General features: G+C 46.3%; 1 protein-coding gene across 1 annotated transcript in view; it reads left to right on the plus strand.

Moving 5' to 3' along the window:
• si:ch211-186j3.6 (neural-cadherin) overlaps positions 1 to 23,352 on the plus strand; it is a 230,939-nt gene that overhangs the window by 155,706 nt on the left and 51,881 nt on the right. Inside the window, exons 25-27 of the mRNA XM_061813479.1 lie at positions 6,786 to 6,970; positions 15,364 to 15,593; positions 16,567 to 16,844. Of these exons, the coding sequence (XP_061669463.1) occupies positions 6,786 to 6,970; positions 15,364 to 15,593; positions 16,567 to 16,844 (693 nt within the window). The remainder of the gene's footprint in view (positions 1 to 6,785; positions 6,971 to 15,363; positions 15,594 to 16,566; positions 16,845 to 23,352) is intronic.

Below are 23,352 nucleotides of genomic sequence, written 5' to 3' on the forward strand. Positions count from 1 at the left end.
CATATGCGGTCATATCTCCGCGTGTAATATTGGAAGGAAATCGAAGGCAGCATCCTTGTCATCACCTGTAAGTGGCGGTTGCATACTGGAATGAACGTGGACAGCTTTCTCGCAGCCTCGACATGGCAGTGTGCATTTATAAATTGTCAAACGGTTCCCCTCCACCTACGTATAATACACACTGTTGATTTTTTTTTTTTTTTTGGGATGCGCATTATACACGAGAAATGACGCATGCTAGCTTCGTTGTTTTGGATTGTGTGTTAGCATTTGGGGGTATTTGTGCTTCAAGATTGTGGTGTTGGTAAACCGTGTAGTTGAATGTCTTCCCGATGACTAAAAAGTTGATGGAAAGTCAAATAGTTTGAGTCAAGTAATTGTTGAGATTAAAAGGGCATACTGTGGACTTTTGCCGGGCTGCAATATCGGACGTAATTGTGTCGGGTTTTCCGCGGGAGCTCCCGCTGCCGGTGTGAAGCCGAGCAGCCTTTAAATTGCACATTAGCGCTTCGCATATTCTTAATGGCTTTAGCGGCCAAAGTCGGTGCAGTAGCCAAGAACTAATTAACTTACAGACGGGGGGAATTAGTTGAAGTATGATGTACTGTGTGTTCTGGAAGCCGTTAAAACCCGCAGGGATGTCGGAGGGGGTGCGCGGCTTCCGGTGTTCAAGAAAATGAACTTTGATGGCGCATGAAAGGAGGGGAGAAGGGCTTTTCGGATTGACCTTTCAGTCGAAACGCACCCAGAAATAAACCACGACACGTACATTTAACGTGCTGTAAATATGGTACATGTGAGGTGTACACACATTACATTTATGGTTTTCCTCTACCCGCGTGAGGTAATTGAAAACTCCGGCAAATGTGTATATTTTACAGAAAGTTGAACAATATGAAGTACACAAACATTACACAAAACAAATCATAAAACACAGAAAATGGAAGATTGCGCAGGGATCAAAGTGGTCCCGATCGTACGAGAGTGCGAAGCGTGAAAGCTGCGGAATTCGCCGATCAATATGTGGCGCCCGTTGCCGTCTTGGCGCCAATCGCAGACGATCCGTTAGGAGCGCGTTCGTCGGCGCTCTTGGCCGGCGGCGTGGACGAGCGAGCCGCCAACATCTGGCCGACCGTCGGCCGCCAGACGATCGGCTCCGCGTTTGCGTCATTCGCGCGTCCGTCAATTGAGCCGACTAAGCCAACGACTTCTTCTTCTGCCATTTCTTCAAGATTGATGACATTTGCTGCGGAATCGCCATCATGTGTCCAGACTGACTTTTAAGATCGTGAAGACAACATACCAGGAGACTGGGGGGGGGGGGGGTGTCAAAAGAATCGTATCGTATCCTTTGATTCGTTGGCTGTCGCAACCTTTTCCCCAAATGTTTAAGCCACGCAACCCCTACGACACGCTGACAAAGGTGCCGTGCCCCCCTTTCCCGTATGCGCAGCTGGAAAAATGATCCAACCAAAGCCCTCGTCGCTTATTTACGTATTTCCTGCTCCTTGAAAAGACTTTTGCCCGACTTTTCAAGCCACAAATTTGCACCCCCCTTAAAAGTTAGCCACACCTTCTCCTCTGCGTAAAAAAAAACAAAACAAAACATCACGACGCCAAATTTTACTGGTCGAGGGCGTCTTTTTCCCCAAGTCTTCTACTCCTCGCACTCCCGTCACTTTGGTGACAAAGTTGCAGTGCTGCTTTGTAAGTAAAGCACATTGATTTAGCTCGTGTCTGAAATGCGCTCGCTGTACAAATATTTTCCCTTTGCTTTGCTTTCCTCCTTCCGCAACGGAAAAGAAGGTCAAAACGAACGTCAGCAACTTTCATGGACTGCAGAAAATCCTCACTCCAAATTTCCAACCCATGCACCAACATTCCATGTGTACCGTACCTCGAGAATCTGAGGTTAATCCCACATCGTTGAATGGTGTTTTTATCGCCAATTACGAATTTTCACGGGCGGCGGCATTTTGGCGGCTCACGTGACTTAAAAGACATCCGCGCAAGTCGGTCATCTGGGTTGTCAAAATGGCGGCGCCCGTGAAAATTCACCATTGCCGATCAAAACACCATTAAAGGAAATTTTCAAGGTACGGCACATATGACGCGACCCGTCGGATTAGGGCGTTTTTCTATGTTCAGCGGACTGTCCCTTTAAAATCCTGGCCGATTCGGGCCACGTCTTCTCGTTTGTCAGAGTCTGAAAAGGGCAAAAGAAAGCCTGGACTCACCTGCTTTGCAGAGCCGTGAAATATTTCAGGCCTCCCGAAAGGTTTGAAAAACGTCGCAGCAGAGCCCGTGCGTCTCTGCTTTAGTCGCTTGCCCGCGTCAAAATCATGACAAGGCGACTTTGGGCGACTGTCAAAACGTTTTCGGCCCAGCGGAGGCGCCACATTCAGACTTATTTATTTGTTGTCACCATCGCGGACGTTTTCATTCCTCGGCGATCGGAACCTTGTCATCTTCGGGAATCGGGCCGTAGCTCATCGCGGAGGCGCTTTTCGCGTTTTAGTGCGCCGCTTCTTTTTTTTTTTTTACGAGCAGATGTACTGCAAACGCTGGCTGTCACTTTTAAACCTCTGAGAATTTCTCATGCGGATGAATAAAGTATTTGTTTATTGAGTTAATAGTATACAACGATGGTTTTCAAACTAGGGGGGGGGGCTGACATGAACTACCAATAACGCTTTTCATTATTAAGTTACACGCAGCTGTTCCTCATGTTTTTGTTGATTCCCAAGGTATGATGTTTGCAAGTGGGGGGGTTGGGCGCTGAAAATTTCATTTCCAAAAAGGGGGGAGGGGGCACCCCTAAAAACGTCTGGGAACCATAAAATATTCAAAATCCGATTCCTCACAGCATAATGTCCCCTCAAATCATTTTGAAAGGGAATCAATCGCCTTCACACCCCCGCGCAGAACACAAACAAAATGTTTTATTATTTTTTTTTAAATACAAAGAAAATGGAGCTGAGGAAAACATAAAGAACGAATTCCGTGCATGCGTCATGATTTCGTGGCTTCGGGAAGTTCAATGGTCGGGTTGTGGGGCCGGTGTGGACGACTTGGCCAACAGGGGGCAGTATAGCATCTCCACACATACTTTTGATGAGGAAATACGAAGCATTAATCATTTTTTTTTTGACGGGTGATAGAATGCATGCCTGTCCGTATACTCGTCTGCGCGTTTTACTACAGTTTGAGCTCAAATATTTGTTGTTTCAGGGTTTTTCAAATACCGCATGCTAGCTTCGTTGTTTTGGATTGTGTGTTAGCATTTGGGGGTATTTGTGCTTCAAGACTGTGGTGTTGGTAAAAGCCGACCAGAACGGCTGAACTATATTTGGGTCGACTCAGAGGTGATGCGATTGGCAAATTCTGAACGTTAGAGGGTGTGCACACTTGTGCAAGCACATCTCGACTCTTTTTACCTCCCTCTCAAAAGACTGATCTTTTAAAAATGTATTTAGTTTTTAATTCTTTCAGCGGCGGCTCAGCTTGTAAAGCGTTGGCCTCACAGCTCTGAGGTCCCGGGTTCAATCCCGGACCCCCCTGTGTGGAGTTTGCACGTTCTCCCCGTGCCTGCGTGGCTTTTCTCCGGGTGGGCACATCCCCTAAATTGACCCCTCCGCATGATTGTGAGTGCGGCTTTTTGCCTCCGTGTGCCCTACGATTGGCTGGCGACCAGCTCAGGGTGTGCCTTGCCTCCTGCCCGTTGACAGCTGGGATAGGCTCCGCCACTTCCTGCGACCCTCGTGAGGATAAGCGGTAAATAAAATGGATGAATGTATAGTTCTTTCAGTGATGAAAAAACTTTGAATTAATTTATTTTGATCTTGATATTTTAGATCACAAAAAAATGCCATTTGAGGGGTGTGTAGACTTTTACATCCACCTTCAATCAACATTTTTATACTTATAAAATGTTTTAACCGATTAACTGTAGTTGGATCAATCCCGGCGGCACGTTACAGTCAGAAGGAATGAATGAAGTCCAAAGCTGAAAGTAAATGTACTTAGTTACCGTCCACCAGCGATCTGAAGTCTCCTCCCTGATGAAAGCAACTCATCACCTGTCGAAGCAGACGGAAAACGCCGCCCTCGCCGGTTCGTCGGCCTCCGTCAATCTCCGTCCCCGCGGGACGGAGATTCACGGCGAGAAATGGAGTAAACACTAAAACGGGGCATAAAAGACATCGTAAAAGCCCGCCATGGAGTCTTTTCATCCCTTTTTCAATTTTTATGCGGCGAAGGGGAAGGCCGGAGGAGGAGGAAGACGACGACGAGGGGGGAGGTTGCGCTTTAAAGCCTCGTTAACGCCTCGTCCGCGTCTGGCTCGAGAAATTCCGAGCTGAGCTTCTTGTCATTCGCCCGCCGCCGCCAACGCAGTCACAGCGACGGTAAAAACACAAATTCGGAGACCCGCAAACAAACGCTAAGATTACGAATCGTGACGATAAATTCAGTCGGCGGGAGCGCTTTGTGGCATTCCAATGGGAAGCAATCTGCTGAGGTACGACACCAAACACAGGAAATGCTTCCATTTTAAATGGAGAAAAAAAAAATGGAATAGTAAAAAACCACAAACACTTAAATACATTTTGAATAAAAATGATGGAGGACGAAATTACAAAATGGACCTTTTCCAAAAAAAATTAAGACTGAACCCGGGACTGAGCCACCGTGTCGCCTCTGTCTATCTATCTATCTATCTATCTATCTATCTATCTATCTATCTATCTATCTATCTATCTATCTATCTATCTATCTATCTATCTATCTATCTATCTATCTATCTATCTATCTATCTATCTATCTATCTATCTATCTATCTATCTCCATCTCTCTCTCCATCCATCCATCCATCTCTCTCTCTCTCTCTCTCTCTCTCTCTCTCTCTCTCTCTCTCTCTCTATCTGCATATGTGTGTATGTTCCGTTGGCATGAAAGTGTAAAAAGAAGTGAAGCACTGTCAGTCGTAAAACGGAAGCTTAGTATTAAGCCTCGCTCACACTTAAATACATTTTGAATAAAAAAATGATGGAAGAGGAAATTTCCAAATTAGTGTCAAATAGGTTGATGTACACCATGCAATACAGTCAATACAAACATTTGCAAATGTATAAATTCATCAATACAAAAATTTCAAATGATGTATAAATAATACAAAAAAATTGTCCTGGATGTAAAAGAAAAAAAATGTATCACTGTAGATTATAACAGAATAAAATGGTCCAACATACAACAGCCCTGGTATGATTTAATCAATTTCATTCAACAAAAATAACAAAAGAATAAACCCCAAAGAAAGTTGGAAAAACTTTTCAAATATTCTCCCCCTCCCGCAAAAAAAGAAAACCACCACACCCAAGGAAGATCAACCTACGGCGGTGACCGTCGAGGTGTCAATCATTTCTTGTGCACTTGCGAAATAAGTAAATAACACCAATTCATGAAACAAATAGTTTATATCTTCAGTAAGTAATGAATGAATACAAAATGCAAAAAATGAAAATGACCGCATGCAGATGATGAAGACGATGGAGGGCAGGCAGGGGGAACAGATGGCCCAAACGATCTTATTTTCTGCGTTTGGCGAGCATTTTGCATCAACTGACAGTCGGCTGATGACTTTAATTAAGAGCGCGCACGCAACACGTGCAAGGTGGTGTGCTTTAAATAATTCAACGGCGCCATTAAAGGGCCGGCGCGCTCATCACTTTCCTCGGTCAACAACGGTCCGGCGCGCGGGCGCCCCCGACGGCTCCGTCCCGACTGACCTCATCTCGACGTCGGCCATCGCGGCCGCCCGCCGTCTTCATTTATGAGCGGGAGCGTCCGTCCCGTAATTGGACGGGCGGCGCTTTGACCCGCGGCGCCCCCCAGAGGCGTTCTCGGGGTGGCGAGACGGAGCGAGACCGTCGAGTCCTAATTGCTTGCCGCTCGTGTCTGGAGGACTTCGGAGTTGTTTCGGGCGACGGGAGAAGGTCACGCTTTGCCCGAACCGCCACGTCCGCGTACAATACTCGCGTGGCCGCGCTTCAAACGCCGGCGGAAAACTTTTTTTTTTCTTTCTTTCTTTTTTTTTTTTTTTTTTGGCCCTCGTCGGCCGGGGTCAAGCTGGGGCTGACGTTTATTAACTCTGCACTTTGAATTACTTTCATGTTGATTTGGTTTAATTTAAAAAAAAAAAAAGGAATCATAATGACGGGTTAGAATAAAATAGTGAAACAAATGCATTTTAAACAGCCATCCATTGCTTAGCCGCTTATCCTCACGAGGGTCGCGGGAGTGCCGGAGTTTATCCCGAGCAGGAGGCGGGGTACACCCTGAAATGGTCGCCAGCCAATAGCAGGGCAGACGGAGACAAACCATCACAATCACACCGACGGGGCAATTTACCGTGTCCAATTAGTGTTGCATGTGGGAGGAACGGTTTCCTCACCCACCCGCCCGGAGAAAAGCCACGCAGGCACGGGGAGAACATGCAAACTCCACATAGGCGGGTCCGGGATTGAACCCGGGACCTCAGAACTGTGAGGCCAATGCTTTCCACCAGAGGTATTATACATATATAATATCAAAAGCCAAATAAAAAGCAAAACTACTTCTACTTCCTGCTCAACGAACTGAGGTCTCGTCCAATGCCCTTGTTTTTGCGCAGTTTGGAATTTGACTGAAAAACATCACGTTTCTCAACTAATCTCTGACATGTTTCCCAAAATATTCACAATTTTATCTTCAACAATTTTTTCCAATGTGCTCCATTTTTTTTGCAGCTACTTCATCCTGAACAAGCGCACGGGCTTCGTGATCATCAAGGAGAACGCCCCCGCCGGCGACTACCACTTCCTGGTGCGCGTGGGCGACGGCGTGTGGCCCGACGCCATCTCCGCGGTCACCGTGCACGTTCGAGAGCTCCCCGATGACGCCGTGCACAACTCGGCGTCGCTCCGCCTCGCAGGTAAAACCTCCACCAGACGGAAAATATAAAGCAACTAGATTTTGTTTTTTAGATGGATGGATGGATGGATGGATGGATGGATGGATGGATGGATGGATGGATGGATGGATGGATGGAAGATAGATAGACAGACAGACAGACAGACAGACAGACAGACAGATAGACAGATAGATAGATAGATAGATAGATAGATAGATAGATAGATAGATAGATAGATAGATAGATAGATAGATAGATAGATAGATAGATAGATAGATAGATAGATAGATTAGATAGATAGATAGATAGATAGATAGATAGATAGATAGATTAGATAGATAGATAGATCGATCGTATTTGAACACCCTGCGGTTTTGCAACTTCTCCCACTTTGTAATCATGATGGAATCTTGAAATTTTCATCGTAGCTGCCTGTCCACTATGAGAAACAGAATCTAAAAAAAAAAAAAAAAAATGAAATCCAGTAATCGCAACGGCTGATCTTTTTCATAATTTATTCGTATGGTACAGCTGCAAATAAATATTTGAACACGTGTCAATCAATAAGTATTTTAACACCTGTCGGTCAGCAGAAATTCTGGTCCCCAAAGGCCTGTTAGTCCACCTCTAAAAAGTCAAAGCACATTCCATTCGATATTCTAAATTCGAAGCACCTGGTTGAGATCGTGAGTTGCACGAAGACACCCGTCCTGCCCTCCCAATCAGCAAGACTCCAACTACCAACATGGCTAAGAGCAAAGAGTTGTTTGTCCAAAGACACCAGAAACCAAATTGTAGACCTCCACAAGGCTGCAAAGGGCAACGGAGCAGTCGCCAAGCTGCTTGGTGGAAAACAAAGATCAACTGTTGGAGCAATTATTAGAAAATGGAAGAAGCTAAACCAGGTCTCTAAGCAAGAGCTCACTTGGTGGCCTCTCAGTGATCCTAAGAAAGGTGAAGAACTACTCGGCAGGAGCTGATCCAGTTTCCAAGGTTATTGTCATGGTCATGGCTTCAAATCACGCATGGGGCGGAATGTTCCCCTGCTTGAATCAGCACTCATCCAGGCCCGTCTGAAGTTTCCCAGGACTGTTTAGATGATCCTGAGGAGTCATGGGACAAACCTGTGGACAGATGAGACCAAAATAGAACTTTGTGCTCTTAATTGCACTCCCCGTGTTTGGAGGAGGACGAATGAAGAATAAACCATCCCAAGAACACCAACCCTACTGTGGAAGCATCATGGTTTGGGGCTGCTTTTCTGCACATGGGACAGGACAACCGCAGTGAGTTAAGGAGAGGATGATCGGGGGTCTCGGATTGTGACATTTTTTGGGGACCAACCTCCCTCCGGGGTTTGAAGACGGGTCTGGATCTGGATCCGGTCTGGGTCTTCCAAGATAACAACGACCCCGACCGCACAGCCAGGATAACCGAGGACCGGCTGGCTCTCTAAGAACCGTAGCAAGTTTCTGGAGTCTCCCCGCCAGTCTCCGGGCTTAAACCCTCTAGAAAATCTCAACAATCAGCCCAGAAACTTGTCTGATCTGGAGGAGATCTCGGTGGTGGAACGGGGCAAAATCCCAAATATTAACACTGATTCTCATAAATACCTATTTACAGAAGTAACATACAAATGAATTATATTTTTTAAAAAATCATACATTGTGGTTTGTGGATTTAGATTTTTTTTTCTCTCACAGAGGACGTTCACCTAAAATGGAAATAATAATAATAATAATGGCAGAATTAGTTTTGGTACAGTTTTGTCGACGCGAGGATTCTGCCCAATGTCAGCGATCAAACGAGAATCATTTTTAAAAATTCTGAATTGATAACTGTTGCTCTATTCCGCACTTTTGTGTTGAGCAAAGATGAAAGATTTTTTTTTTTTTTTTTTTTTTTAACGTTGTCCGCCAGTCGGACACACGCGCGCTACATCCGCAGACGGCGCATCTTCCCGTTGACGTCGGGCCGGGAGAAATAGGACACGGCTGAGGGGCTTTTAGCATCTCTCAGATATTGAAATGGAAGATTCCAAAGAGAGCGGAAGGAGGACGGAAGGGGAGCGCCGATGCGCGTGAGAGGATTTTGTGGTTTTGCAGAGGTAGACGGATGTGACACGGAGCAGCCGGTGGAAGCGTTGCGAGCGAAAATGGAAAGACGCTCAGCACGCCGGCTGTCGCGCTTCCTTCCGCTCCTCCGCGACCCTCAGCGTGGTCAATACAAATAAAAATAAAAACGCCTCCGTTGTCATGTCCTTTGCTTCGCTCTCATGAGACAGTAATTTTTTCCACAGGATTCGTATTATTCGAGCCGTCGGATTTTTATTGCGTGCGCTCCGTTTGAATCAAGCACGGAACTGAAGAACCGGAACGCTCTTGACCGGGAACAACATTTACTGGAAAAATAAACACCAACAATGTGATCAAAAAGCATACCGGAAATTGGGTTCGTCTCTGAAAGGCCATCAATGGCTGCCGCAGTGATTACGAATCATACGTCAGACAATGAGAAGGCAATTTTCCGTAATATGTCTGATTTTGGGGGGGGGGGGGGGGATGGTTGAACTCAAACGGCGTCTCCTGGAAAAATCGACAAAAAAAAAAAAACCAAAAAAAATACTCGCAGCCTCCGTCAACGGCATCAAAAGAAAATCATCAAAGCCAAATCTGACTTGGAGATCATCCGGAGGTGAAAGCGAGCCGAGAATAAGAAGCGCTCGCATCGCATCGATTGACCGTCGGCGGGATGGACTTTTATGAAAATATTCCACTTCCAGCGTTACTTGCAGACCGGGGCCCGACTTTGGAAATCTCCTTCGCGGAATGCAATAACTCGAACGGCCTCTGTGAGATTAACACGAGACACCCCCCCCCCCCCCCCCCCCCCCGCCGTGGACGCGTTTTTTGGGGGAAAAGGCGGTAAAGTCCACAAAAGCTCCCTGACGCCAGACCCGGACGGACTTTCGAAGGCGACACGGTCAGGCGAGATATTGCCGAAATATTTCTGGCTAGCTAGCGAGGGAGGATCGATACGACTGAGAAATTGGCAAAATATCTTCTGCGCTCCTGCTTTCAGCGGCTGTCCTGAAGGATGAAGTTCTTTCAGCCGTGTCCCTGCTTTGCCCCCCCCCCCCCCCCCCCCCCCGAACCGCTTTCATTCGCCAAGATGAGTTTTGGCAGGCCCGTCCATCAAGGAGCGGACCCACGTAGAAAAGAAAGAAAAAAAAAAAAAACCACAAAAGTCTCAAGAAGCCGTGCCTGAAAAGACGCAGGAAGTCCGCCAACCCCCAAGACCACATTTGAGTCGAGCCACAAAGAAGCCTGAAGAAGCCACGCCCCAAAAGTCCCACCTTTCCATGACCGGTCCCAAAGAGCGTCTTTTTCGGGGAAAAATTCTGCCGTCACCAGCGAGACCCCCGACGAGACACTTTGCTTGATTTATTATTGATGACCTTTGATGTCATCTGAGGAAACGGACCTGAAGCGTTATTATTAGCGATATTCTGCCGGCAACCCAGAGAGGATTTTTGCTCCTCCGGCAACGATTTTGCTCTTGTTCCTCCGCGTCTTGATTGGACTCCTCGATCGGTGTTTGTGTTTTGCTGTCTCGGCCGCTCCGATCGATGGAAGTAACGACTCGCAGCATTGTTGTCTCTCCCGGTACTTTGCGACTCTTTTCAAGGCAGCTTTCTCAAAGCAAGGGAGCCTTGGACCAAAAAACCCAAAAAAATCCTCCGCCGCAGAAACCGTTTTAAATGTTTTTTTTTTTTCAATTCAGTCGTGCGTGTGCTCGCCCCGGATAATGTATTCAGACGGAGGCAGAAAGCCTGCAGGGAGGAGAGAGCAGCAGCGTGTTTGGATGTGCGCCAGGTGCAGAGACTGTCGCACAGCGTTAGGACTTAGCGGGATTCCCTCGGCCCACTTTACTCCCGACCGTCTCCCTGTCAGCCCTCGTCCGTCCTCCGCCGACCGGGCGGATGGATGGGAGTTGACGTTTGCCTCCGACGCTCGTCCGACCTCCTTTTTAAGATCTCGGTGTACAGGGAGCTGATGATTAATGGATGATTGTGGCCACGGACAGACGGACGGATGGATTCCCATTTGCAATGAAGGAAAGTGGCCTTGTTATTTTCCATATAATTTGATCAATAATGGTAAAAACCCCTTTTTTTGGATGAAGACTTGGTCTTTTTGCTAGTCATCCACCCAATGCCAAAGGTAAATGAACATAATTGTTCTTCTTTACATGATGCACTTTTGGCAGGGGGTGGGGGGGGGGGTTGGAACGGATTAGGTTTTTTGCATGTAAAATGCGCTTCTACTTACGAAAAATGTACATTACAAAACGACTTCCGGAACTTTTTAAGATCTCGGTGTACAGAGAGCTGATGATTAATGGATGATTGTGGCCACGGACAGACGGACGGATGGATTCCCATTTGCAATGAAGGAAAGTGGCCTTGTTATTTTCCATCTAATTTCAGCAATAAAGCTAAAAACTCTTTTTTTTTTTTTTTGGATGAAGACTTTGTCTTTTTGCTAGTCATCCACCCAATGCCAAAGGTAAATGAACATAATTGTTCTTCTTTACATGATGCACTTTTGGCAGGGGGTCGAGGGGGGGGGTTGGAACGGATTAGGTTTTTTACATGTAAAATGCGCTTCTACTTACGAAAAATGTACATTACAAAACGACTTCCGGAACTTTTTAAGATCTCGGTGTACAGAGAGCTGATGATTAATGGATGATTGTGGCCACGGACAGACGGACGGATGGATTCCCATTTGCAATGAAGGAAAGTGGCCTTGTTATTTTCCATCTAATTTCATCAATAAAGCTAAAAACCCCTTTTTTTGGATGAAGACTTGGTCTTTTTGCTAGTCATCCACCCAATGCCAAAGGTAAATGAACATAATTGTTCTTCTTTACATGATGCACTTTTGGCAGGGGGTCGAGGGGGGGGGTTGGAACGGATTAGGTTTTTTACATGTAAAATGCGCTTCTACTTAAGAAAAATGTACATTGCAAAACGACTTCCGGAACGTTTTAAGATCTCTGTGTACAAGTATGGGAGGATGGAGGCGATGCTTAATGGATGATAGAGGCCACGGAGAGACGGGCGGATGGATTCCCATTTGCAATGAAGGAAAGTGGCCTTGTTATTTTCCATCTAATTTCATCAATAATGGTAAAAACTCTTTTTTTTTTTTGGATGAAGACTTGGTTTTATATGGACAATTGCCTTAAAAGTCCTCTTTTCAAAAAGTTCCCATTGACATATTGTAGTACCTCAATTTATGAACGTCTCTAGTAACAAAAAAAATCCAGGTGACGAAACGCCTGTAGGAAAAATATTGTCTCTAGTTACAAAGGAAAATTCACAATACGAAAGGAAAAAAATGCCGCTGGATTAGCAGCCCCCAAATTCCACCGAATGTAAAAATCATTTTTCCCGGTTTGTGTGGCGCGATAGAGCTGCTCTCCCATTGGCTATCGCCACAGCATCTTCCTGGCATCCCACTGGCTAGGAGCGACATCAATTTTTTACCCATGAGGCTTTATTGTTTCCCTTGGACGCTCTCTCTCTCTCTCTCTCTCTCTCGAACCGTCGCTAAAAGAACGACCAGAACAAAACTGGAAAGTTACTACGAAGCATTCGTGTTACTTTGTCTGGAACAATAACGGAAATGTTCCAGTTTTCAACGATCGGTAGGTCAAATGTGGCAAATCATCAAGTTTCATTTCAAACGCCCAACATTGACATTTTGGCATTAAAATTTTGAAAATGGTTACTTTAGAATGGCTTTTTTTTTCCCCCCTCAAAAACAATGGAACTTTCCGATGGCGACCTTAAGCTCCGCCCCCTTAGCCATGTCCCACAAGCAACCAAAATGGCGACCGAACAGAACATGTTGGAAGTTGATTCTCTATCGCGTATTCCTGGTAACACTGCAGTGTGTTTTTTGCCAAATGTGGCAGACTCGTCCAAGAGAGTTCTACGGAGAGGTCTCAACTATTTCACGCCAGGATATGTACACGGAATTAAGATTTTGGACGGAGCCGGTCGCAACGTTAGAGTTACAGCGAAACGTTGCCGATCGATGCAAAAACGTTTGACGCCTCACAAACTTCATATTGAAATCCAACAGGATCAAAAAGTGGAATCGTAGTGCGCATGTAAAGCAGGGTGAGTACTTTTAACTTGGAAAGCTCACCAGTGGTCTTTCGAAGTGAGTTTAGTTGTGCGTGCGCTCTTCCGCAGGCCTTAATGCATCGTAGACACTTGCTCAGCTGTCTTTTAGGCTTTGGAAAATGAATCAACCTAGCAGGATATCTTTCATCGGCATTGCACGTTCCCCAAGGCCATCTGAGGACCATTTACTTCATAACATGAACTTTTCCAAGCGCACGCTACTGACAACCGGGGTGAAGACAATGCGGCTATCTGATTGGCTAGCATTGTACGAGTAATTGACAGGTCGGAATGGCCAATTACGACCTTTTGATATGAATACAGCCCAACCCCATTTGAATGCACCCCAACTGAAGACACTTTTTTTTGGATATTCGAAAAATAGTGAACTCAAAATCACCCCTAAGTAAATGTGGGATCAACTTTTGAGACAATTTCAAGTCTTTTTTTTTTTCATTTTTAGATGTATTTACAATCATTTTGTCGTGTTCTGATGATTTTGGCCCACACAAAAGTGCTTCCATTTGACAGACAGTCTGATTTATTAATTAGTGCGTCAAATTGAGGTTCAGTAAAAGTCATTTTTCCTTCCTTTCCGGGTTAGGTCTTTCGCGTTATTGATCACAGCGTGAGAAAATGATTCGTAAATGCGTGACGGATGGCCGGATGGGTTTTTTAGAGGTCAAATGGGAGGAAGCGGCGCGTCCCGTTACTTTGTGTCCGTACCCCCCAGGCCCTTCCCGGGGTTTCCCCGCGAGCCGCGTCCCGATACTTTCTGTGCGCCGGCTGCTTGTTTTCGTTTGTTGCTCGGCCAAAAAAAAAAAAAAAACGCGGCTGATGACAGAAGACAGTCGCGACCGGCGGATGATGAATGGAGGGCCGAGCGAGCGCTCGCTGGAAATGTTACACTCGGCTTCGCAAAAGACTGCTTGAGGACTCTCACCAGTGTGTGCTTCTTGCTTCCCTCCCAGATGACGAAGCTTCTTTGATGCGTGCCTTTTCTCTGATATCCTTGTTTTTCCTCCAAAAAAAAAAAAAAGCAAGGCAGTCATTTACGCTGATTTATTGTTACAATGCATTCATTTTTAGTCATAAATTAAAAGGCTGGCGTGCCACGTTTGCGTACGGATGCAGACAGATGAAGACAATTTTCGAGACGGGCTGTGATGAAAGCCACCCGTGAGCGCTGTCAATCGGTAAAAAGATGACAAGTCTGGTGCCGCGTGTCAATTGGCTGTCGCGAGAAAGCAACAAAGCATCAAATTGGGCCTCCTGTGGTTGTTTTTGTTTAAAGTGCGGAATTGAAGCTCCCTTCAAACCTCAACCTTGAAGTGAAACCCGGCGCTAAATTCAAAGGGCAATTTTGAAATCTGGACTCGGACGGGAATAAAACACCGGTCGACGTGTTCTCTGCGAAATTGTCCGCAGCCGAATTACCTTCAACTGGAACGCTTACATTACTCCCCCCCCCCCACACACACACACACACACATGCTAACTTTCCAAACAACAACAAGCCTTTTTTCAATAATTCATCCATTCATCTTTCAGTTTTGGGAATTGGTACGTTTTCCTTCATCACTTCCCATTTCCATGAGTGCAGTTTGTGTAATATTTTGCCGCTATTACGGTAGGACGAAAAAATGGCTCTTTTATTTTTGGGAGGGTCATGACTTTTTTCTCTTTTCTTGAAAATGGCAAACTTGTTATCGTCCGGTTGTGTTTAATTGCTTTATGAATTCAAAGTAATGTTACGATGCTTTATCATGAGTTATTCTCGCAGGATAAAGACTACAAAATACGTCTTTGGCAGAGGGTTGGGGGGGGGCTTGGAACGGATTAGTTTAGTTACATGTAAAATGGGCTTCAACTTGCGAAAAATTCACGTTTCGTCATTTTATCTTGAATGACTATCATTAGCCAGAATAAAAATGTCTTAATTGTTGTAATGTTTTCTTTTTTTTTTTTAATTAATTTAAAGAATGACTTCAATCATCATGAATATGATCTTCAGAAATGAGAACTTTGAAATTTGCAGTCGCCACTTGCGATTTTAGCGGCAAAAAGGCAGCGTTTTAACGAAAAAGAAATTTTGGCGTCAACGCGTTTGATCGCCTTTAAGACTCGGACGCGGTTCTCCGAAGATCGCGAATCGCCGTCCGGCCAGACTGTTTTGGGACTTTTTCGTCAGCGTTTGTGTGGTTTTGCCTCGCAGACATGACGGCCAACGAGTTCATGGAGCCGAGGGGGAAGCAGCGCAGCCGCTTCGAGCTCCTGTCCGACTTCCTGTCCGAGATGCTGTCGGCGTCGCCGTCCGCCGTCTACGTGTTCGGCCTGAGCGACGCCCCCGGCCGCATGCTGGACGTGCGCTTCGCCGTGCGCGTCGCCGGCGCCTTCCTGCGGCCCGAGAAGATACACGGTTACCTGGCGGCGCACAAGCAGAAGGTCCGTTTGCTACTTTGGAGCGGAACTTGTATCAGAAATAACCCAAGTGACTGAAGCAAGCACACCCAATAAGTCATGATAATTCCCTACAAGTGACGACGCAAAGGACCGTCATCCATGAGTTTTTGCTGGGTTTAAAGGGCCGAAATCCAAATTTAAAACCTCACTTGAGACACTAACCCTAACTTGAAGCCGTAACGCTGCACTTCAAACGTGAGCTGGTCTTCCACCCAAAATGCTAACCTTAACCTGAAAGACCAGGCCAGACCTAAAGACCAACTTTGAAACTGTCACACTGGTTTGAAACCCTAAAAATGTCTTTACACCCGACTTTGAAGCCCAAATCTTGACTGATAATTGTCACAGCGGGGGGGTTAAGAACACCAGGGGAGGCAAGGCAAGGGGTGGAGGACCCAAGTCCGGGGATGCAGTGAGGCTGGGCAACGGTGCGGGACTCTGAAAAATCACATTTCATTTTCACGAAAAGACAAATAAACCAAGTAACAACAAAACATGACCTGAGAAACATGCGCACACAAGCAATGGAAAACTAGGGAGCTAAAAACAAACAGTTACGAGACAACGAGGACCACATGGACGAGACACCAGTGGCTGAGGGGGAAGCCGATTGGTTGAGACGAGGGGGCTGGCCGGGGGCCTTCGTGAGAACAGGTGGCCACAAATAAATGAACGTGGGAAAACATGCACAACTAAAGAAACCAGAAGCCTACGTAGATGGCAAAATACTATTTAAAAGGTGAACCCGAAGCCCGAACCCTGACGTAAACCTGTTTCAAAAGATACCTTAAAACAGTAACCCTCTCCTAAAACCGGGCGTTGGGAGCCGAAATCTGACGTGAAATCCGAATTGGAAACACGAACCCAGACCGCAAACCCAAATTTGAAAGTCTTACTATGCTGAAACCATAAGATGATACGAGAACCCGACGTGGACTTTTGTGTGTCCTTGCAGCTCCAGTCCTTCCTGCAGGTCCGAGTCTTCCAGGTGCGCGTGGACGAGTGCCCCCGGTCCGAGTGCGGCGGGGCGGGCGGCTGCTCCAGCGTCGTCGGCGTCCGGGACGCGCCCACCGTTGCGGACTGCGGCCCCAGGACTTTGGTCTCCGTCACGGTGGAGGCGGCCGCCGTCTGCGCCTGCCCCGGACGCCAGCAGACGCATCAGCCGTGCGACGCTTACCCCGAGAACCCGTGCTCCAACGGGGGCGTGTGCGTGGACACGCAGCACGGCTACAGGTCAGTTGGGGGCTCCGGGATGATGTCGAGGTGTCGTTTATAGCCGGGGGGGGGGACGACGACTTTTTTTCTATTGTTGTGGATTATCTGGAGTCCTTGTTTTGATTTCAGTTGTGCGCGGCGGCAGTTTTGTGCATGTGCTTGACCGAACGCAGTGAAGAGTGAAGTCATGATTATTTGAAACTTTGTTTGTATCAGGCAAAGGCAGCGGTCGTCGTGAATAAATGGCCAGAGGAGCGATGATGGTGCCATGAATTTTCGGGGGATTATTTCTTATCTTTGACTTTATTTGTATTGTGCGCAGTGCTGAACGGTGGGGGCGGTCACCCCTCTCATCAAATGACAAATACTTTGCGTGCGTGCTTGAGCGAGCGTCTTCCGGACTTTGTTGTTTATTTGCAGTTTTTTTTTTTGTCCCGTGCAAGACGGAGGAGGAGGAGGAGGTGGAAAAGCTGTCCGGAGGAGCAATCGCGTTGACCGTGATCGTATATTTCATACACGTCCGAGCATGATTGACTTTTTCAGAGTTGCTGATTTTTATTTTTTTTTTCGTTATTTCTACTGCGCAAGGTAGCGGTCGTCATGAATAACTGACGAGACGAGCGATAGCGTCCATCGTGATAGAACATTTCATGACGACCTGTCTGGACACGTTTAATTCTTTTGTAAATGTTGCGTATGATATCGAACGGATGCGGTGACGTTGATTTTTTTTTTTTTTTTTTACTTTGTGGATTATTTCTAGTTGGTGCGTCTATTCATTTCTATTGTTTATTTATGACGATTAACCGGCTAAAAGAGTGACGATCGCGTATCGCAGTCCATTTTGGACATACTGGACGTGTGCCCCGAGCGTCTCTGGCAGGTTTGATTCTTTTTATCGTTTCTCGTCCTTCACTTTTTTGTTCCACAGCTTACGAAACGGCAGTTAAGTTGTCGTATTTTCCGGCACGCATTAGCGAGTCGCAAATGTCAGTTTAATTATAATCACAAAAGAGGAGCCCCCTGTGGTCGGCGCCCGCCACCGCGGCCCTTTATGTCGGGGAAAATTGCTCGACTGCGACGCCGCGCACGCATCAATAATTCATAGGAAGTCATAAAGTCTGGAGTGGTCGCAGCTTTTGTCTGGAATTAGACTGACCCTCCGTCCCTCCCTCCCGCCCGTCTTATTGTTTATTGGAACGCAAACAAATGCCACTGGTTCAACGGGGGCTTGTGGGGATTGGAGTCCGTGAAAAGCAGAACAAAGATCCAACATTACCAACAATTTGTCGCCACCAAAGAGATTTTTCCTCGTGTTACTGATGGAATCATCGAGCCCCTCAAATTCTGCCAACGACAAGAAGAGAGTTTTGCCGGAGATCTGAACCACTTCATCGTGGCTTTCTCCAGTCGGAACGACATCACAAAGTGATTTGCTATTCGGGGTTGAACTATTTCACCTTTTTGTAGTAGGGTTAGTGTGACAAAAGTTGAGACGACGTCCGATTCGTGAACGCCGTCGTCGCTCGGATAAAACTTCTCTGATCGATCAATAAAGTCCTCGTTAGCGCACGATGGGTGGAGTTCGCTTTGGGCCCGCGTTCCTCGCCGCCGGTCCCGAGTTACCGCCGGTATAGAATCTTTTGAGATGAGCTGAAGTCGACTTCACGCTTTAAAAGTTGATGCGGGGTTGTCAAATCGACTCGCTGATTGGTCCATGAACCCTTTCCACCTCCATTGTATCGACACAGATTTCATATTCTTTATGATGACATTTTTTAAAAGTGATTTCCTTTGGGCTTGCCTATCTTCTTGTGCCTTTTTTTTTTTTTTTTTTTTAAACATGTGAGGCAGAAAAGCCCTCTGCCCCGCATCGCCATGGAAACATTTCAGTGAGTGTAGTTGCTGTCCGTCATTTTTCTATTCTTGTTCGTAATGAGCTTTGGTCAATCACCCCTTAGACACACACACACACCTCCCACCCTTTTTTTTTTTTTTTTTTTGCTAGAAAACTCCCCAAAAGATTTCTCTTGGTATTCCCCAAAGAGATTTTGTACGGTTCCCAAACGGGAAGTTTGTCTTCTCAAGGTCTGCGAGTCCCAGCGGGACCGCCACGCACATTTCTGGCCGTCTCCTCCGCCACAAAGGCATCAAAAGTGGGACTGGGCGCAATTTAAATGACAATTTGAACAATAATTTTGTTTATGTGTGTGCGCTCATCCATCCTCGGGAGGAGTCAGCCATTGGCAGCGAGCGGCACCGGTCTTGAGAGTTGTGCTCCTCGGGGACTTTGAACGGCAACAAACTCTGAAGCTCATGCGTAATGCTGCCATCCTCGACGTTTGAAGAGTTTTCAGACGGAAAACTGACAACTGGGGTCGGCTTCGTATCCAGAAATGACTCCCAAGTTATAGATGAAATCACTTCCTAGCGGCGTCTCATGGACAATATCGCACAAATAAATTGCTCTGAGTCGCTGCATTTATTGCAAGGCCGGATTTGGGGGGCACGGTTACGTTTGGCCCCACAGATCCCGAATAAAAAAAACAAAAATATGACAAAGGTTGATTAGAGGCAGTCAGGACAAGTTGCCCCACTTCAAGGAAATGACATCTAAATTGCTAAGATCTTTTTTTTTTTTTTTTTTTTTCCAGATCATGTTTGTTGCTCGGCAGTATTTGTGGGACACAGAAGGAAACCGATAGGAGTGATCTGACTCTGATGATATGCCAGAAGGCCTTGACAGAAGATGCAAAAATGCATCTGTGGCACTCTTTCTAGGCATGAAAACCACACTGTTGTTGCTAGCAGATACTGACTTGTGTCCTGAGTCCAGCCTCCACTCACTTCTCATCTTTATTCCTGTATAGTTCCCACATCGCCTTTGTTCTTAAAAATGGGAACGAGCACACTTTTCCTCCATATTCTGTTGGTCAAAAACTCCACTGTCACCTCTCCAAATTGCTTCCAACACCTCCACCACCGGTGTGTCATCAGGACCAACTGTCTTTCCCTTTTTCGTTCTGTTCAGTGCCTTTCTAACGTCCCCCTTACTCATCATTGCCACTTCCGCGCCTTCTACTCTTCCTTCCCTCATCAACTTCTCAAAGTATTCTTTCGTTCTATTCGGCAGACTAGTGGCACCAGTCAAGACATTCCCATCTCTGTCCTTGACCACCCTTACCTGCTGCACATCTTTCCCATCTCTACCCCTCTGTCTGGCCAACCTGTGGAGACCCTTTCCTCCTCCTTTCGAGGTCAACCTGACGTACCTGTCGTCACGTGCCTCTTGTTTGGCCTTCGCCACCTCTACCTTTGCCTGACGTCGCATCTCGACGTATTCCTTTCTCCTCTCAGTGTCCCACTTCACCTGCGCTAACCTCTCTCCCTGTACTTTGAGACGCCGCCGTCAAGTCTCCTCGTCCACTTTCTCATCAGACGCCACCCCAAGTACGCTCCTGCTTGTGTCTCTGATCACCTTGGCTGTCGTAGTCCGGTCCTCCGGGAGCTCCTCCTGTCCATCGAGAGCCTGCCCGAACTCTTTCCGAAAGACCGCACAACATTCTTCGTTTCTCAGTTTCCACCTCACGGGTCTCTGGTCTACCTTTTGTCTTCTTAACCTGCCTACACACCCCCGTCCTGTGCTGTCGAGCGCCACTGTCCCCTACCACTACCTTACAGTCAGTGAACTGCTTTTCAGATGACATCTTCTGCACAAAATGTGATCCACCCGCGTGGTTCTACCTGTGGCCCTGTCGGTCACCCTGTGTTCCTCCCTCTTCTGGGGGGGGGGGGGGGAGTGTTTACCCCTGCCATTCCCATCACTTTTGCAAGTCCCTTTCTTACCCAAAAGTAGCACAGTACAGTAGTTGAATTTCCAGCGACACCCCGCAGATTCACGGTACCAACGGGAGATGTTTTCAACCCGGACCTCGACTGATCCCGTATGGTATTCTTTAGACAAGCGCTTATATCTGTTTGACCAAGTTTTAAGCAAGACCCTTCCTTGACGCAAGGACCGGGCTTTGGACCGGCCTAATGAGTACACTGCCTTGTGGCCCCGGAGGGCTGAATTGGCTTTTTAACTCTAATAATATATAAAAACAAAAATCCGTCTTAATAATATTAGTATAGATTGAAAAAAAGTTGCCGTGCAAATGAAATTGGAATAAAGCTGGCTCACCAGGAATATTAACCAACACAATATTGCAATTTAATTTCTACAAAATTTAGCACCACCTGCTAAAGCTGGCATCACCCAACCTCGACCACCTGCGTCGTGTAAATATTTCTTTGTGTACATTAGCTGGTTGATTAGGTGCCAAACCCCCAAGAGACCAGCTCCCCAAAAGCATCTCGAGGAGTCGGCGCACAAATATCCTCATGACTCTGCAGGGGGCGGGATTAAAATCTGGGACCGGCAACAATTGGATATTTATTTGGATTTAGGACTCCCCAATGGTAACGTTTACTGCAAGCTCCCCCCTGCCGGGTAGCACCGCTTCCGGAGAATTCCCGTGCCGCCTTCGTGTCGCCGCCCGACGCTGCGGGAGACCCGCCGCTAATTGTTAGCCATAAGCGCAAATGCTTTTGAAAAATTGTCCACAAACTTCTCATAAGTATCTCCAGCTGTCCTGCAAATGAGACTAATTGTGTAAATGTTGTGCTATCAGAAACACGAGCGCAATTCAAATATCTGTTCCATGAAATTGCCTTAATGAATTCCCCGACAGTCTATTTCTCTTGGCCGCGCCGCTTCCAGGGCGTTTGCGGATGTTCGATTTTTTTTCCCATCCAATCCGATTTCAAGCTGAATGTGTCGCCGTCGAATTCAATCGGATTTGCCCGGGCCCTTCGCAACCGCTAGTGCCGGCCCGTGTAACAGAAAACCAAATGAATAATGAATGTGATTTCAAATTCATCCGCACTGGTCCCTTGATTACATCAGCGGTTTTCTGTCATAACGATTACGTGTCATTGTGATGCATATTTTTGGCCTTTGTGTGGGGAAAATCTCAATTATCAGGGGGACAGCCTGACATTTGAACCTTGGACAAATTATTACACTTTTTTTTTTTTTATTACTTCCCTTGGGGAAATGTTCTTAAATTAGAACATGATGAAAATCATCAACCACAGACTCACAAATGTTATGCACCTGAAAAAAAAAAATTCTCCTTCTAAAACATCTATTTTTTTTTTGTCCCGGATTCAAATCATTCTGACATGAAATCTCATTTAAAAGAAATTGAAAGCTCATTTCATTTCATATTGGTCGTCTTCTTCAATTATGAATAGAACATTTTCCAAGTCGTACTTGGTGCACACGGTTGGTTGTATTCATTTTTTAAAAGTAAACTATCTATTCGCTACTGTTAGCACGTTAGCATCTGAGGAATTCTGGCAACGTTTTTATTTCCTTTTTTTTTTTTAGATTCCACTTAATGTTATGATTCCTCTTTTGAAAATTAATCCCCCCGCCGCCACCCTGTGGGCCTCCGCCACGATTGCATCACATTAAAGAGCCTTCTGTAGCCAAGCATTATGCGTACGACTAATGATCTTCTTTGCTCGTCAAAAGACGTAAAAACTCGTCTGCGACGGCTCTCCTCAAAACAAACATTTCATCTCCGAGCGCGATTCTTTCTTTTTTGTTTGTTTGTTTATGTAAAACGTCGGCTTGGAAGTGAATCGTTAATCGCGGCCGGACGTCAACAACGTACGTTAGAAGGAGCGCTCGACCCTCGAGAAGAAGCAGCCGCCGGTGGGCGTCTTCTGTCGGCTTTTCGTTGCTTTCAAAGAGGCCTTTGCCGCGATTACGCCAAACGTGGACTTCGCAAAGTCTGAAAATACTGATACATATGGGGGCGGGGGCGGGGGGGGGGCAGTGTTTCAACACCTTTTCTGATGTTAAATGGTCTCCCTAAAAACTGATATGAATTGAAACGTGACTGACTGACTGAATAAGATTGAACGTTTACGCTCTCATTTTGAATGTGACGCCTGTAACATGTTTCCAAAAAAAGCTTTTAGGCAAACCTCACTAAGCGTTTGCGATCCGGTGATTGATTCGAAGTTGGAATTATTTGAATCGATGGAGAATCGCCAAAGCAGCGGAACGGCAAAAATTGGAAGAATAATACAATAGCTTTGCTTTGTTCTCTTTTTTTGTTTGTTTTTGTTTTTGTGCTGAATGACGTGCGGATGCTCTTCACCGTTTTACACAATAAAATAAAATAATGAGCGACATTGCGATGTTAACAGAAGGGGAAGAAAACGTTGGAGGCCATCCAGATTCAAAGCAAAAGTTAATAGCTTCTTCTTTGGCCCGCAGCGCCGCAAAGTACCAAGAAAATCTGCAACGTTGGCATGACGGCCCCCAAAAGTCTTCCATTGTCCAAAAATCTGTTGGAAATTGTCCAAGAGTGAAATTTCCGCAAATTTTTGCAAGCGTGCTTGTGAAAGAGTCCGTCGCCCCGTTGAACTCGCCGACCAGGCAACCGATCTGGAACGGACGCAGCGGGCG

This window comes from Syngnathoides biaculeatus, chromosome 3, assembly GCF_019802595.1.
Source record: "Syngnathoides biaculeatus isolate LvHL_M chromosome 3, ASM1980259v1, whole genome shotgun sequence".
In the NCBI taxonomy this organism is placed as follows: Eukaryota; Metazoa; Chordata; class Actinopteri; order Syngnathiformes; family Syngnathidae; genus Syngnathoides; species Syngnathoides biaculeatus.